The 17850-nt window shown below is 43.8% G+C and overlaps 1 protein-coding gene across 1 annotated transcript in view; it reads right to left on the reverse strand.

The window, feature by feature from the left end:
• The window catches only part of CAPN3 (calpain 3, (p94)), a 29896-nt gene extending 12260 nt beyond the window's left edge, over window positions 1-17636 (reverse strand). The window contains exons 1-12 of the mRNA XM_010293087.1: window positions 17057-17636; window positions 10034-10103; window positions 8054-8172; window positions 7295-7428; window positions 6766-6934; window positions 5987-6127; window positions 3342-3425; window positions 2844-2929; window positions 2048-2125; window positions 1443-1603; window positions 720-889; window positions 63-74 (exon numbers count right to left, since the gene is read on the reverse strand). Of these exons, the coding sequence (XP_010291389.1) occupies window positions 63-74; window positions 720-889; window positions 1443-1603; window positions 2048-2125; window positions 2844-2929; window positions 3342-3425; window positions 5987-6127; window positions 6766-6934; window positions 7295-7428; window positions 8054-8172; window positions 10034-10103; window positions 17057-17350 (1518 nt within the window). The 5' untranslated portion in view covers window positions 17351-17636. The remainder of the gene's footprint in view (window positions 1-62; window positions 75-719; window positions 890-1442; window positions 1604-2047; window positions 2126-2843; window positions 2930-3341; window positions 3426-5986; window positions 6128-6765; window positions 6935-7294; window positions 7429-8053; window positions 8173-10033; window positions 10104-17056) is intronic.
• Between the last annotated feature and the right edge of the window lie 214 nt (window positions 17637-17850).

Here is a 17850-nt window from a genome sequence, read left to right on the forward strand (position 1 = left end):
CAACAGTAACACTAGCTGTGAGCACACAGCAAGATGCCAATCTGCCTCCATTCTGCTCATACCTCTTTGGGCACCTTAGGGAGAGACAAAGAGAAGAAACAGTCAGAGCTGCTAGGTGAGTTCACTTGTTTATAGATCATACAGAAGGGCGTTCACATAGATTTCTGGGAATGCAGACAGTAAATAAAATCACCCAAGTTATATAAACAAGCAATTTCTTTCTTCCTTTCCAGATTTCTTGGGATCTGCATGAGACCCACTAAGATCTGAACTAAAATATGTTTGTTCAAGGGACTGAGTAACTTGACTTCTTCATGAAGATGATAGCAGGGACAGAGGTTAATCATTATATACAGATCTTGGGTGTCTGTTTCCTTTTTTACACTATTCTGCTAATGAAATGTTTAGTCTCAGCAAGGATGAAAGGAAAATTGAAGAGTATATATATGAGAGAGAATGTGTTAAAATCTGGCATTAAGTCACCATAAAAGCCGAAAAAGTTTGTTACTTATAGATGGGGTAAACCCTGAGGTTACTATGGGCTGAATAGTTACAAAGCCTTGAATTTCCTTCCTCTCTTCCAGGTTTCCCCTGAGTTCCTTGCAAAGTGAGAATCACAATTCATGTAGTCAAGCTGAATGATTTAGTGACTCTCTTGGTAAATGCATACTGTCAGGATTTGCAACCACGTTGCTAAGAACAAAGTCTAGAGCTGGTACCTCATAGATGGCAAAGCCAATGGTGTACAGGTTGGCTCCCAGCTTGCGTTCTTTCCTCCTATTTTTCTGCATCAGTGCAACGAGGAAGCTGCAGACAACCTCTTCATCCTCAGGATCATCATCTTCCTCCAGGAGCTTCAAGCGATACTGGGGATTGGTCCAAAATGTGTCTGTGAAATCCCACCAACAACCCAAAGCAAACATGTAAAGCTTCAGTTTTCTAATGATACTCATGATCAAAGAGAACTTTTAAGTTCCCTGCCTGTGGCTCCTGAGGGAAAGGTTAAAATTGTGCTAATACGTATATGTTTTTTTTATGTGTTATGGGTTTTCAATAGTTCTAAGAAAACTGCACATGAAAGGAAGATATAAAATGAAGAATTGGCATCTGACAAATTTCCAAAGCACCTAAAGCTGTCAGAAAGTGGATCACTCAAGTGAAATCTAACTGTTAGAGTGAAATTGATCTCTTATCTTACTTGGGGTACTGTGAAGTATTTGAACAATGGTTTATCTTTGCCAGGTCTGCCTTTTGGGCTTATGAGGTGCTGTCACAAACCTAGTGACAAAAGATTTCCAGCTACAAAATCACCTGCCTCATCCACTGAGGAAGCAAGGCTTTTCCTATGGCCAAGCACTGATCAGCCTGTGGTGTGACTTAGCCTGTGGGATCTAATACAGTCCCCATCAAAGAGGCCTTGTCTCTTAAGACCCATTGCTCACCTGGATAATTCCGGCAACCTCCAGCTGAGCAGCCTCTCACCCAGCGCCCTTCGTTGACTGACACAGTCCAGGTCTGGAGTTTATCGGCTTCCAGAGTATCAGGTGTGAGGTTACAGATCTCAAGTTTTGTGAAGTGCCTCATGAAATCTTCAAATGATATCCTGGAGGAATTGAGTGGAAACTGAACCCAAATGGATTTACATGGTGGGCAGTTGTCTGAAAGATCCTGGTGAGGTTGAGGAGGGTGACCCATGTTACTGCCACTATTAGGGCAAGTTTGCAGTGGGAGTGCCGTGACTTCCTAATGTGTTTGGCCTGCTGGGTAGTCAATTAACAGAGGTACAGCTCCAAACTGGGGGACACTGTGCTGAGGGGGTGGTACATAGGAAGGGTGATGGAGAGCTTGTGGAGGTGTGGCATAATTAGGACTGTGCTGGTGGCACTCAGTAAACACTGGCAGGTGAATAAGGGGATTAGAGAGCAGGGTTTATTTGGAATACGAAGGTGAACAGGGATTATTGCAATGGTTTTAGCAGATTTAAGTAGTGCAGTCTGATTCATTTTTGCTATTCCTAGAGAAACAGTTTTTTGACTGATATTCTCACCAGAACTCTCCATCCTCCACGATCTTGTGCTGCAGGCGGATTTTCTCTGCTTCGTTAATGAAGTTCCACTCCTCTGACCTTCAAAAGAGTACGCAAGTTAGATTATGATTTGCAATGCAGTTTTCATTTCATGCATTTACTGTAAGCCTTGTAGAATGGAAAGTAAAGAGTCATCTTGCTACATCCATATAATTTTCCCTTTGTGAGCCTTACAACCATTTTTTCTCAATGCTACCCTCCTCTCCACAAGCCCAAATGAAGAAGCAATTGTCCTACTCCTCTCTGCCTTCCCTTCAAACTTCCTCTTAGCAGCTCTCAAAATTCTGCTGAACTGTGTTCATTTTATTTACCTTGAAGACAAAAGTGTTTGCAGACTCTCATTGTTGGTGTAGCTATTGAAATCCCTTTTAGTAAAATCTAATGAGAGGCTTTATCCTACCTTGCTCATGTACTAACATCTTGCTTCATCCAGTTCTTCCAGAACTTAAAAGATTTTTCTACTGTCACATCTTGTTTTGAAAATGGACATTGCTGAACTTGCTAGACGGTAAAATCAGAATGACTGGGCTCTCTCTTTATTTCTATTGATTAAAGCCCCTCTTAAACATCTTTTTTAGGTACTCTTTACAGCTTCAGCTAAGCACTGAACTATGATCAACTTCAAAGTGCATGTGTCAAAATGACAGCAAGAACAATTCAGAAACCTCATCATCAAATGTTAGGGTCAGGCACAAGCTGCATAAGGGCAAATAAAGCTGCAATTTTTTTTCCAAATCACAAGCTCCACTTTACTCACTTGTCACTCCAAGGTCCATTCCATTCCACCTGCCCCCATGGGTTTCTCAGCCGCACCAGACGAATTCTTTCCCCTTTAAACATTGTCTGATTGGAAATGAACGCAACAAGCATAGGCTGAGAGTAGTTCAAAAGGAAATGTTCTGCCTGTCAAATTGCTGATACCAGCTTCTACAGTGATGGTGCTTTCCTGGGCCATCGCCCAGCCTGACCTGCTTGGGTGAGTGTGGGCAGGTTGTAATACCAGGAGGTAGGGCTGGCTGTGGCCACCTTTGCCCAAGCAGACCATGGTGGAATACCTATTTCCCCAGAAAGCCAAAACTTGGACAGTTTTTTTTCTCCAGAAGGCTTTCATTTATTTAAATATAAATTTTGTTTCCTTAACTCATAATTTGTTTTGCTCCCCCCCCAGCCCCCACCCCAGCTTTGCTGACATTCATGGTTCTAGGCCAGCATAGATCACAGCTCCCCATAGCTGGAGGAAAGGGACCATACGTACCTCTTCCACGGCTGTGACGGAGTAGGCATGACCTTTGACGAGCCCACAAGACATCCGGGTTTCGTACTGCATTGGCACTATGGTCTGTTAGACACAACATAAAAACTTGTAAAAGTCATGCAAAGCTCAGCTGGCTGCTCTAAGCCACCCAGGGCTTTTGGAGGCAGGATGACACTATTCAGGTGACAGGGTTTTTTGTCTTGTTCTCTTCTGCGCATTTGCCAAGCTTAGTGTCCACAGAATTAATGTTGTTCATTAGAAAGGAGTGAAGCATGAACTAAAAAAGCAAGAAGTTAATAATATCAATTGGAAAGGACATTTTGTGAATTACTTTTTTGCTTTGTGTAGGTTACTGCTTTTTGCACTCGGAATATGCTAGTATATGGCATGCTTCATCAAAATAATTTTCAAAAAATCAAAATAGATTTTCTATTAGTACAACTATTCAGCCCTTTCTGTGACAGTATGTTCTTGTATGGCTCAGTAAGGTTATTACATATTAACTGGAAACATTGCAGCAGATCAACACGTAGAAGAATACTTACATCTTTAGACACAGCTGCAGTCTTATCACAATGACATTAAAACACCCTATTTAATACACTGTTCCCTTACTACTTTTTAAAAAAATTGATCTCCCATGGAGATGTACATTTTATTCCATAACTGTTAAAATCCTCATGACTGAAATTTTTTCCATTGAACTGCCATTCAGGAAGAACGTAGCTTTCTTCAGCAATGTGTTGCTCAGGTGTAAATATATTTGCTGTCCTGATAATCAACTGTTAGTGTTTCTGATAGATTTTTTTATTTGCAAATCTCAGACTGCTGTTTATCTGGGAGATAAAGAATGGAGAGGAAGCTGGCAGGTGCACAGAGTCTGCTGTGTTTGTAGGAGAGATCACTGAGAACGGTGGGGATGGAAAGCTACTCTATGTGCACATGGACCATGTGCAAAACTTCCCCTCCTCCATTACGTCTGTCGCTGAGAGCTGACTGCAAGGCCCTGACAGTAACTCTTCCATCCCTTCTTGACACATCTGAGGGCATGAGAAAGGCAGGGCTGGAAACGCAGAATTAGTAAGGTCACACAGATACATTCTCAGCTTGCACAGGGAAGATCTCATCTGAATATTTCCTGGCTGTCACAATTATTTTCAGTTATTTCCCTTCTGCTCCTGTTCCTTTTTTTTTCCTTGCTCCTGTTTCCATATTTTTTATGCTTATAACCTCATATCTATTTCATTTTTTCTTCATTTCTACTCATGCTTTCACCATCATTACTTATCATAACCCCTTTCTCTCCTTTCTGTTCAAGAATATTAACTTCTGCTGGTGCCCTGGGCCACTTCTCTAAAGTGCTTCTGAAGTCTGCACTATCTGCCTCTTTCCATCAGGAGTAATGTTTTATTTTTTTTTTTCCCCCTGGTGATGGCTTAGGAGTGTGTAATAACCAGCAGCAAAACAGCTTCCAGGGCAGCAACTATAGAGTTTTCCAACCTTCTTTGAGTAGACAGTCACTAGGGAGGAAACTCCTCCCAAAACATGGGTGATTTGCAGCCGTGATTTTGCTTGCAAAACAGGACAGTCATACTGGGCTTTCCCAAAGAATGACTCCATTTCAGTCTTCTAGGAAGACTAAATATGGGTGTCAAAAGAGGAAAAATCAGCTATTTCTACTGCAAATGCAGAAGACAGTTTGCGCAACCAAACGTTCTAGATGATGTAATTTGAGTGGGTGTTGGGTTTTTTTCTCTTTGTAAAGTGAGAGATGTCATTTCTTTGTCATGGAAATGCAGCTCCCTAAAGGGCAAGGTATGACAGCTGCCTCACAGGGAGAAGGAGGAAGCAACATGTCCCTCTACAGATTTGAAAGCTTTTAGGTTTCCCAACATGGGATTTTCCTTTAACAGTTTTAACATCCCTCTCTCTATTTTGCTAGATACTTCGGTATGCTGGAGTTACTTTTTATTTTTACATTTTAGATGTGTAAAACTCGACCTTTTTTCATTTTCCTTGTCACACATTTTAGATTAGGGTCTTAAAGTCAGTAGTCTAAAAGGAGTATCCTGAGAACAGATTCCCCTCCATTGGTGGGCAGAGCTCCATAGCACTCCCTGTCTCAAAATAAGTTCACCAAGAGATTTTGTGCCTGGAGTGAGAGCCATGAAGAGCTTGCTTTTTCTTTCTTTCACACCCCCTCCATACTCTGGGATCTTGTTCCATTCTACTATTTAAATTTTCTCACTCTCTCCATCCTTTGCAAGTGAGGGATGTTATAAAATCCACTAATAATGTCCAGTTCCCAAATACAATAACCAATGTGCCACTTTTTGACATATTTGATGTGATGACGCTCTCCATTCCTACTGTACAGGTAAGGTCTGGAAATTATACGCCTTTGCCACAAGCCAACAGCCCTTTGCCTCAGTGCTGGCAAAGCCCTCTAGTATCAGTCACTGTGTTTGAAAGGACTGAAACTTTAATACGTATGTCAAACAGCATTTGTAAGAACAGGTCTTTTGTGTTGCAATAACTCAGTGAAGACAAATAAGGATTTAAAAGCATAGATGATATGTTTCTCTAATGGTTCTGTCTGTAAATAAAAACCCTGTGAAGTCAAGCATTTCTGGAAACATACGAACCCAGGCTGGCCTTTCGTCTGTCCCCTGGTAGTCTACAGCGGAGTGAGCCATCTGCGTGTTTTCCAGATTCTTCACCATTCGAGCAACCAGTTCCCCAATGTTGCTCCGAGGAGCTGATCCATAGGAAAAGCCTAGGTTATCCTGGTACAGAGAATGGGAGAAAAGTATCATGCGAAAAGATGAGGTGGGGAGAGAGAAGAGAAACGGTACAAGATAGCCTAGGTAACTTCTCTCTCATTACATGCTAGTTGGTCCATACTTAGCTACAGTGGTTGATAGCACTGGTTGTTGTTCTGCCTTTACTGCAACTTCATACTCCGTAATGGTTATTGAAGTCAGGTTTTTTTACTTTCACTTCTAAATTCACCACAGTAAATTAAGACAATTTAAGACTATGTTAGTAATTGAAGGGCTGAATTCCCAAGCATTTGCATACTTAGCATCTTTGACGTGAAGATTCATGTCTTAATAGAGTTGTGGCACCCCCCTACTAACCTCATTTTATTAGGCGAGGGCTGAGGGTGTGGGGATGCTGGTTTTGCTGATCGCATCCCTTCTGTTCACCTCCATGTTCTGCTTCTGTTTGTTTCCCTTTTGGCACTTGCTATTTGCTAATGCATGGTGTCTAGTGGAGATTACTCCATCTCCTAGAAATGGATGTTTGCTATGTGGACTAAACCAAGCGATTCCAAAAGGTGTCATATATTTGATTACGGATGGAGAGGTCCCTCTCCTCTGCCATTTGTCATGGCTCATCTGCAAAATTCATATGGACTCACATCAATGGAGCTGGCCATGAGGGATCCCCTGTCAATGGCATGTTTCATGATTTTATAGATATCTTTAGGGGCATCCTTTATTTCATAGAACTCTGTGACTCCTCCAGTGAAGTCCTCCATGGCTTCGGTGGTGTTGCCTCCTTTCAAAGCTTCGTATGACCCATGGAGTCTTGGAAAGAGGAAAGAAAAATAAGATTCTCTTTTACACAGATAAAGATACCTACCTATATATATATTTTATACATAATATATGTGTATGTTTGTGTAAATAGAGACATATAAACACACATTTAAAAAAAAAAAAGAGATGCTGAGAATCAACTATAGACTCTGAATGAGTAGCAAAACCCCATAGAAAATATGTTTTACCCCATCCCCAATTCTGAGGCATGAGAATCTATGGGAAAAGGCACTGGTATGTTCAGAGCCTCTCTATGTGCTTGTTACAGGTCCTGTACGCAGTGGTTTAACCATGTCCCCATCCAAAGCCTTGGTGGTGAGCCCAGCAAGGTCCAGCAGGTTGTTTTACTTTGCATAGGCCTTTTCCAGGAGGGCGCTCCAGAACTCGTTGCGCTGAGAGGACTTGGTAAAGACCAGCTGGTTGTTGTACGTGGGTAAGCAGTCATCAATGACGACGTCCACCCAGTCTCCATAGCGCCAGAACTGAATAAAGGCAAACAGAGCAAATCTTTGGGTTGAGTTGGTGCGGGGAGGGGGAGCCTGCCTGAAAAGCCAGGCTGAGAGAGGAGAAGTGTGGAAATTAACCACTTCGTAATGCGGCGAAAAGCAATGGCTGTTGGGAGGGAAGCAGCTGGACTGAATTTCCCCCAGCAGCGTACGTGGGTCAGTGAGAGGTCCTTTATGAGAGCCAAGGGAAATATGGAAAGCAGTCAATCTTTTCTGAATAAGCAGTTCTTCAATAACTTGTTTTTGACAGACCAGCTGCTTGCGGGCCTAAAAATAGATGCTCTTGCCAACTACCAGCCTGTCTGTGCTGGCTGTAGCGCTGTATCTGGGCACCTGTTGCTATCCCTTACGCGCAGGACGCGGCGATCTGCAAATGCTTCCTTGGTGGGTTAACGCTCCCTAATTGGCTGTATGGGCTGGCCTTTCTGTCACTGCCCTCTTGGAAGAGTATAGGGTGAGGCAATTCAATCTCTCTTCCTTCCCTGATGTTGCTCACGCTTCTGTAGGGTGGAGAAGTGAGAGGGAAGAGCGCAGCCGAGAGCTGAGCTCTCTCTTGGGTAAACACAGTTACATCTGCTCCCTGCTAGATGAAGGGACTCACCTGGAAGTGAAAGATGCCAGCGTAGTTTTGTATAAAGGACTGGTCATGAGGTATGACTCTACAGAGTAGTTTTTTATTCAGTGTCAAGCAAGCAATGGCAGCCAGAAACCAGCAGTCACCTGAAACAAGCAGAAGCAGCAGACAAAATGAAGAGAAAGAGCAACTATAATCAAAAGGAAAACCTGAGATACTGCAATGACACGTATTAATGTGTCACTTCCTCAGTAGAGCGTGCCGTCACCTTTCAGGAGAGGGCTCTTCTCCATGTGTTCTGCAGTACTTTAGCACTTTATTTATTTGTGCTCTGGAAATGCTCATCAGCATCGTTCTTCGCTAGGTACATGCCTGTCAAATAGATGAAGTTCCCTGTACTTTAGGAAAAAACTAAAATCTGATGAGCAGTGTTACCTGTGTTAAGATTTCCCTGTCCCAGGTGAATGCCTATCTGATTTCCCACGTTAGCTCTCCTTCCAAACTTAGGACAGAGACCAGCTGAGAGATAACCCCCTCCCAGGTGGACCTCTGTACAGCTGCGGTTCAGTCTCTCATTTTCATTTTCTGCTCTCAAGATAACCCACTGTCCCAGTCATCGTCCCGTGGGGCCTCTTTCCTGCTCCATTGCTCTGACGTGTTTTCCTCTTTTTGAATCTCTGTCTGCACTGTTGTAAACACCGTCCCCTTTAGCGCGTTTTTGGTTTCTCCTTCAGACACTTGCACAAGTTTGCTGCCTCTGTGGGAGCTCTGGGAAAGCGACTTTCTCCCATAGTACCGCTGTGCTCAGCAAAGGATGCCTCAATCCTTAATTAAAACCTCCTAGCTTTCTACTTTAAGAGAGGTTATAGGGTAAGCTTGTCTGAGCAGTGTAAATTAGTGGGGTGAGAGAATTAGAGGTAGTGAAAACTCAACTTGATTGCAGGGAGTTGTAAAAGAAATTTATGAAACTGGTGGAGTGATAAAACATACAGAAATACATATACGTATATATTTTGGAAAGCCAACTCTATACATATAGCAGTACATTCTAAGTTATCTATTTCCCCTTAGGAAGGATGTGGTGTCCACTGTGAACAGGAGTTTTTTTAAACTATCCAACATTCAGCAGAAATCAAAAAGGTAAACAATGCTATGTGTAGTTGGGGAAGGAATGGAAGTTGAAAGAGAGAACATATTATGCATGTAAATTCATTTCTGTCCACAGCTTAGCAACTGTGAAGTTCCGGTCACCTCAAAACGAAAGGAAGTTTTAAATAAATTAAAAAAAGAAAAAGTACTGGGAAGGTGATGAGGACAGTCACAAGCACAGAACAACGCTTAGAAGATTAACACACATTAGGGTGTATTAGCTTAGGAAGAAGATCACAGGAGAAGTTATAAAACCATGAAAGACATGGGAAAGCTGAGTGGGGAATAACTTTACAAAGCAGTGCAGATGAGTGCCATGTGGATGACTGTTGCAGAGGCATCACTTGTACCTATTAGCAGCTCTATATATCAAAGTATTTTTGAGCATCTGAGCTTAAGGTCTTCAATATAGGGGTTGTCCTTAAGTACAAGCAACGCTTAGCTGGAGGCCTTCAGAAGCTCCTGTTTCCTGTATGGAAATAACAGGACTAAACACCTGTAAAAATACAACAGTAGCTGATTAGATTTTTCTCTCAGTCATGTAACTCCTCAACTCTTGTTCTCATCTTAACTAATTTTGTCCTTCCTCAAAGCTCAAAAGAAAAGCCAAATGTTGCTTTGTAACACACTCGTGATATCAGTTTATGAAAAGCGTAATGCCCTGCAAAGCATCTTTCGCTTCAAGTTCTTACCTAGATTGCTACTAGGCAGATATCAATGATTCTCTATAGAGAGAAGGAATCAGTAGATGTGTTGTGGTATACTGAGACAGAGGATTTAAAATATCACCTTGAAACCAAAAGAAAATGAAGTGATGCAGACTTTAAAAGGTGCAGAGCTGAAGTAAGAATTTCATACCTAATTCTCCTTGGCAGATATCTGTTCTATTGGCTCCACCGATAATAAACCGTGGATTCTCACATATTTCCTGCAAAACATAAACATGTGGATGAGCAGGAAAAGCATGCATTATGATGCCTGTTTGCCACAGAAATAAAGGCTGTTTTAGAACCATGTTTTCCTGTAGGACAGTTTGTGGACATCAAAATCTCTTGCAGAGTTTGCCTACAAAAATGTTTTGGAATCTGGATGTTCCAGACTTCAGCCAGAGTTTTCTCAATTCATCTACAGGGTCTAATAGCTAGCCTGAGGGAATCCTGCTGTAGGGGGTTCAAATACACTAAAATTAGAAGAATGGGGAAAAATATTATTCTACACAATAATGAAAAAAAACCCACCACCCCAAAACACTGGAGGATACAGGAAAGCAGGTAGGTGGAAAGAGCATCAGGGGACCAGATTAAATTATTTAAAAATGACTGCAGGTTTAAGGAGACCAATTTGCAGTAACTAATATGCTGGGGCTTATTAGTTAGGGATGAAGAATGCGTTCCATCAGAAATGAACCCCAGTAATACTCCTCCTTAAAATTTGCCCAGGATCAGATGTTTAATTCTCAGGAATCATCAATTGCTGGTTAAGAGATTTTATTCTTTCCCTCATGTTGCAGTATTTAATTGCCAATACTGCATTCACAAATGTATACAGATATCATCTGTCTCAGAGGACAGGAAGCTCTTCTTTTGTCCTGCACTTAAAACAGTGTATTTGGTTTGTCAGTATTTATACTAGTATAGAATGGGCACAAGATGCTGTACAGGCATAAATAATTAAGGAATTGCTGTAGGGAGGGAAGGACGACGTAATAACTATGAGCAAATGAAGTGGGACTAGTGCAGGGTTACACAGAACATTTTCTGTATAGGACAAAGAACTGCAGGGTATAGGAAAGCCAAGGGAAGAAGTAGGTACAACCTGTCCTACAGAGAAAAAGAAGTCCCTGCTTTACCCCATCTCTCAAACTCAAATATTTGGTATGGGGAAGAAAAAGATGACACTTAACTTTTGGACCCATCTCTCGTGAGGGTAAGGAAAGAAAGATATTGCAACCTGAGGACCACTTCCCTGAACAGCTGCAAATGGGGAAGAAGACAAAGTATAGTCCGAGAACCCAACCTGCTGGAAGATGGCAGGGCTGGAGTGGGACGGAGAAAGAAGAAACAACTGACAATTTCTTGTGTGGCAGTACAGGCAGCTGATGCTACATCTGTGGTCTAAAGCTTTTTTCCCATGTCATCAGGGTAGCCCTGGATTTTCCTAGACTAATGTTTCAGGTCTCGTAGTTTCATTTGGCTTGAGCCCACTTTTTTTCTCCTTCACAGTAATCAGCAGAGTTGCTTTGATGTAAATATTTGGATTAGTCATATAGCCAGATAGAGAGACCAGCTTCTGGCTCCCCCCAGCAGTCACCTTATTCTCCACGAGGGAGGGAAATGGAGGGATTGTCCTGTTATTTTGGGCCTATGTCAGCTGTCCTGGGGTTCAGTTCTGTCAAGGCAGCTGTTTGAGATGCCTTCATGCTTTTCTCCACCCACTTGCTTTGTTGAAAATACTCTTCCTTGCGTTGCTGTGGTGCTCTCCCGAAAACTAGCTGTGAGATGCCAGGTTTTCAGATTGCATTTTTTCAGCCTCTGTTACTGTATTTTGGCTTGATCCTGCTCCCATTGAAGTAACAAGCTCTGAAATCCAGCATGCTGTGTTTTAGATGACGGTAGTTAGATGATGCCTGTTTCTAAACGTTAAACGTACAGCAATGATTGTTCCTCAGTGCAATTTATTGCATCTTGGGCTCCTTTGCTTTGGAGGATGGTTGGTAAAGGAATGCAAAGGAGAGGATCATACAATTGTCATATAGACCGATTTCACTATGACAAAAATGCTTTTCTGGCATTTCTTCATGGTGGCCAGGTGTGTTTAGTACACTGTGGGTATGCTTTTAATATTGTATTACTCCAGTTCATCTCCAGCTGTGCTAGTCGTGCTGAGTACAGTTGAAGTTACAAGGAAAGGTTTAAAGGTCTTCCACGGTTGATGAAAAGTACTCAGTCAGCAGAGAGAGACGACCTGGTGTTCGAGATGCAGGTGGCAGGTCTGTCCTTCCAGTCTTCCTGGCTGAGCAAGGGATTGCTCTTCATCTCTTAGGTCAAGTTATCACAGAGAATCCCGATAGGCTGCACTTCATTAATGCAATGATTCCTCTAGAGAGAGTCTCCTCTGATCCGAGTGCCTCAGACTGCCTTGCCACTATCTAAAGGACCTTGGTGTTCACTGGGCTGATTCAGTTCGGACTGTAATTTCATTACAAAGAGTCAAAGTTACAGCAAGGGAGACAGAGAATCCTAAGAAAAACCCATTAGTAGTGCATGCTGCTTTCTGGGCAGAGGGTACTTATGAGTCAGTTGGAAGGGAACACTGGAAAATGCAAAGGCAGCATGCAACTAAAAATGGCATTTGACCTTCGTTACATTTTCATTAGCTTTTCTTCTGAGTCAGGAAAAATCCTTCAGTCAGCTTATACTGTTGCAGCAAAAGGCATTAATTCCTTTAAAAACTGCTGTTAATAATCTATGGCATTCTAAGTAAATTCCCTAAACCGATCCTATTGAGTAGAGGAAGCACCTTTGGCCTGCCTAAGACAATTTGTAGCCTCATGCTTCTCCCTTGGCCTCTCATGGTCTAGACCATGCTATTAAATGGCTGTGCTGCAGACTTCAAGGCAGAGCTCAATGTTGTCAGACACCAGGCTGGTTTTAGAGTTTGAGTTGGATTACCCTCATCTGAAAGTCCTGCCTTGGTGGCACTAAATGCCATCTTTGCTTTGCGGTACAGCCTGCAGAGGGCCTGTGATTTTGTGATTACTGAATCCAAATGGCTTCACACCTGTGCAGCAGATGATCCGACTGATTCATGTTCATTCTGAGCGAAATCCACTAGTCTGCTGACTTGATTTTATTTGTATTTGTTATGAAAAGAAAGCTTCTGCTGATTTTCTTGGCTACACAGAGGATCACCCCAGGGAAGTCGTTGCATCTGGCAGTTAATGCTGTGACCTCCTGGCTGTGAGCAAGGAGAATGACAATGGGACAAGGAGAATGACAATGGGACAATGGTGCATTTGAAAGCACAGTGCCACAGCAGAGCCTTCCTGTTACTGCCCTAGTGTCACTGGACCCAAACAGGACTGAAGCAGGACCTCTCGATACTCTGCATTATGTTATAATAGAGACTTTTTCTCAACTCTCAGAGATCGGTGATCTTGTCCCTGCTCTCAGCTGAGAGAAGCTCCCGCAGGTGTGGGCGGCCGAGGCTGTTAAGAAAGCTGAGCACAGCCCCTCACTGAGCGGGATATGACCTGGTGCGGGTGAGACCGGCTCTTTGGGCTTCTAGGCGTTCACTGAGGGGGATTTTACATCCCCCCTACGTACCTAAACCACGCGCACGCATACTCTGAACGGAGACGCGGGGTGGATCCTGCAGTCTTTACTCAGGGAAGCTTTCAGGGCTGTCCTTTGGCTTTTGCCTGAATTGAGTGTGAGGAGGTCTGCCCTGCGCATTCACGTCGCGGCATGGCAGTCACTAGCTGGGTAGAATTACAGGGGCCTTCTCGCCGCCCCCATGCCAAGGCTCGCAGCTTCCCTGTGTGGCAGCTGTCCTTCTGACGGTAAGGCACAAGACCGGTCCTCGTGCCCTCACTGCCCTCGCAGCAGCAGAGGCCAATCATCTCGGGAGGTGGTGGAGGAGGACCTGACCTCCCGGTCTGTAGGGCCAGATGCACGAGAGCAAGGGGTAGTGCTGGGGCTGGGATGCCGGACACCTCTCACCGCCCCAGTAATGAACTGCAGGCGCCCCGAGGACACGGTCGCGCCACAGCGGGGCCATCGCCAGGGGATGTGGGGAGAGCCCAGGTCCTGGCAGCCCACACGTAGGAGGGGGAGTTGCCCACGCAGGGCTCAGCGGGTGCCTCAGCTCAGAGCCAGGGCTCCGGGGAGTGTCATCCATGTGGCTGACTTGCTGTGGGGCCTTTGTAAATCCCAGGTGCAAAAGCAGACTCTCAGCCTTTCCATATGTCAGCACAGCATGCAGAGAGATACAGCGAAGAAGCACTATTCAGCTGAGGAACGGCACTGTCATCAGCGCTGGGTTATAGCGTTGGCACCTGGCAAACGTGCCTTTTAGATTAACTTCGTGATTCGTCAGATAATACTTGGAGCTTCTGGAAGAAACTTGCACTCCACAATCCCACGTGGATTCATGTCATGGCAAACAATGCTCATTTAAGGCCAGCGTTAATCTTTCATGTATGTTATATTCTCATGCACTGATCTCATGTGGGGGGAGCTTGGATACAAATTGGTTAGGTGGCATGACAAAGGTGACTCGGAAAGCCAGAGGCAGTCAGGAACAGGTTGCCTACTCCCCAGCTCTCTGTTTTAAATGAGATCTTAGAGCACATTGATCACTTATTTATTTGCTGTTTCTGGGGGTGTGTAGCATATACAATACGCTATAGAAATCAGGGAAAGGATCTAGAGTGAAGCCAGTGTTAGGATATTCTCTCAGGACTGCTAAACCATCTGGAATTTTGTTTTCTTTTAGAAGACATTATCAAGTCTGATTCAATTCAAGTTTGGCCTGAATTTCAAAGTGATTAAAAATTACTGCTTTATAAAGTGGCGCTGGAATAATGGTTGGACTTGATGATCTTGAAGGTCCTTTCCAACCTAGTGTTTCTGTGATTCTGTGATAAGCTAGTTGCTCGCTTTGCCAAAAAAATGCTATTGCAATTTAATAAGAACAGAAGTTGTCCGTATCTTTACGGACAATGACAAAACATGGCCTGTGCAGTCAAATCTTTATATTTGGTGCTTCAATGATTGCTGTAATCTCTTAGCAAAATACTCTTTATCCCAGTATCGCTACTTCATATTCATTTGACTTTATGATGCTCTGTTAACATGTCTATTGTGGCTGTTCATGTATACAATATTATCAGCCAAGTCTTCCTGCCAGTGCTATATAACCTACAGTTTCACAGTCCTGGGGCAATCAGAGATCAGCACCAACAGATACAGGTCTTTTGCATCAGTGCCCAAGAGAAGTCTCACTTTGCAGTTGTGGCAGGGATGACAAGGTAAGGGACACATTATAAAAGGAGAAAGCATTATATGTGAGTTTCTCCTCTTTGGGGACCTACTGGCTACAGCAAAGACCTGAATGACAGGGTTTGTTTTAAAACACATTTGAAAAAGAAGGCACAGCCATCACTACAAATCAGGCCCAGTGTGTCCCTGGCAGGACAGCCATCTCGATCAAGGTCAGGACCGACTGGATCCACGATCCCGCAGCATGCCAGTACTCGGCAGGCGCAGATTGCAGCTCTCTGGATCTCCTGCCTCTGCTCTACCTGCAGCTGGCACCACAGATATATCAGGTGCCTGAACACTTTTGTCAAAAGAACGCAGATAGCTTCAGTTTTGATGTTGAGGTTGTATTTTGAATCTTACACAGTCCCCAGCTTTTTGTTGCTACGTGAATAATAAGTATAGAGCTTCCAAACTTATTTTTTAACAAGTGGCTTAAAGAAATACCTTTGGGATAGAGACCCTGAAGTCTGAACCTTCCCAAAAACAAAGGCTTGATCTGTGCATGCTCAGTTATATTAGACAGGTCTGAGGTTGTGGAGTCTTTTATGTTTTGATGCTTTTTCATATGCACACTTGCAGTCTGTCTGCCCCAGGGTGCTGGCATTGATCCACTGTACTGCTATATTGCTTTCCTCTGTGTGGAAATAGGGGAAATCCCACCCCTTTAAGACGATTGACTTGCAGCTGGATTTAACTCATTCACGCCCATCCCCGGGAGCTGATGCAGCCGTGGTGGTGATGAAGGAATGACAGAGCACACACGCGCAGGGCACGGCAGACGGGGGAGTCACGCTGCTCCCCCCATGCTGCTCTCGTCATCGTCGTGACGGCAGCGCATGGCCTTCCTCTGCGGCTCTAACAGCGACCGGCAAGAGCCCCAGGTCTTTTGCTATTTAGTTACATTCCTGGCGGTTAGTTTTGTCTATCACCACTGACTTTGCCATTGAAGCAAATCTAGAAGAGGTGGCCAAAAACTGGGAGGAGCTGGGGAAGCTCCTCAGAACCACGTCCTCGCTTGCCGGACAGGGGACGGCAGGGGCCGAGGCAGCGTCCCCAGGGCTGCCTCGCTGGTGGGGAGCAGCAAAACCAGCAGGAGTGACGGAAAGAGGAGAAGTGCTCCAGCAGCAGGACGGGGACTCAATTGGGAATTGAGGAATTAGTCCTCTGCCTGTGAGAGAGATTCAGGGTGGGAAAGAAGAGGAAGGCTAGCTGGGGAATGCCCACAAGATCAGAAAAATAAATGGGATTAGTAGGCAGGAGTGGGTCCTTATAGTGATTACAACACCCACATTCATGGTAAGTCGGTAATATACTAAACAACCTTTGCAAGTTGGCTAAGCAATGTTGGGAACAAACAATTGAGTAAAAGCGTGTTTTGGACCATAACCTGTCCTTTTATTTTCACAGATTAGGAACATTCTGCTAATTAGGAATTAGCAGAACACTAAAATAAAGGTGTAACTGAAATAAGGTAGTGTTTAAAAATTAAGCAAACCCAGTAACTTGTTGAAGAATGGGATTTTTTCTTTGGTAGTTTCTGACAAAAATATTCCCAGCAAATCATGCAAGAAGAAAATTAAGTTCTGTACCTCTTTTTCTACATATTTCATTCCATCTCTTTTTTAGTTTGTTTCATTTTGGTTTCTTGTATTTTAGTCATTATATACACACTCTCTTCCACAACCCTAGCCAGTAATCTTCCAAGAGAAGTCTAAGGAAATATACTTCTAGCTTATTCCCAGAGCTTCCCCCCCGACATTTTCTGCAAAAATGTAAGCTCAGGGCGAATACTTCAATTTACAGAAGGTAAAAGGCATTCAGCAAACACATTACTTACACGTGGTCTTTTCCATTCAAACTTGATGGGGATTTTCTGGCTATAGAAGAGGGAGGACTCATTTGGTGGGAAATCAGGATCTTCATAGAGAACGTTTTTCTCCAGGCACTTCTTGTGAAGCTCTTCATAGGTCTTCTCCTTCACTCTGATAATGGGCTGGTTGCGACTTATAATGGCAGAATAAATCCCCCCTGTGCCCCCACCCGTGCCTTCAGTTGTAGTGCTAATGGTAGCGCTGGGAACTGACCCAGCAGCTGTCTGCTGAGCCACCGCTGCATTTATGGCGGACGGCATGGGAATCAGGCTTAAAGCAAATGTTGAAAGAAAGCAAGATCTTGCAAACTGGAAGGAAATTTGAGACAAGAGGAAGTTGCTGTGTAAACCGCTTTTTCTATCCGTTGAATGTCTCCTAGTCAAATTTGCAAGCAACAAAATTCCACGTGGTTGAGCACGTTGTGCATCCTCTCAAAGGGTGGTATTTTGTCGTAAGAAATTGGAATTCGTTCCTTGATGTGGAACAAGATCATCTGTTGGCTAACTCCCGTGCCTGAGTTGTAGCATCTACAGCATGTGTGCGTGCCTGCCCTGTGCGTATAAGTGCCCAGAAGGAACAAGCTTTAACCCATGAAATCTAAAAATAACTCCAGGCAAAGAGCGAGAGAGAGGGAAAGTGAGAGGGAGGGGGTTAGCGAGATGGTGTCAGTCTTCTGCGCAGCTCATGCGGAGGCCAGGCATGTTCCTGGGACAGGCTCTGTGTGCAGGCTGACTCCTGGTGCAAGCAGCTCATCTTTTCC

This window comes from Phaethon lepturus, unplaced genomic scaffold (assembly GCF_000687285.1).
Source record: "Phaethon lepturus isolate BGI_N335 unplaced genomic scaffold, ASM68728v1 scaffold15468, whole genome shotgun sequence".
In the NCBI taxonomy this organism is placed as follows: domain Eukaryota; kingdom Metazoa; phylum Chordata; class Aves; order Phaethontiformes; family Phaethontidae; genus Phaethon; species Phaethon lepturus.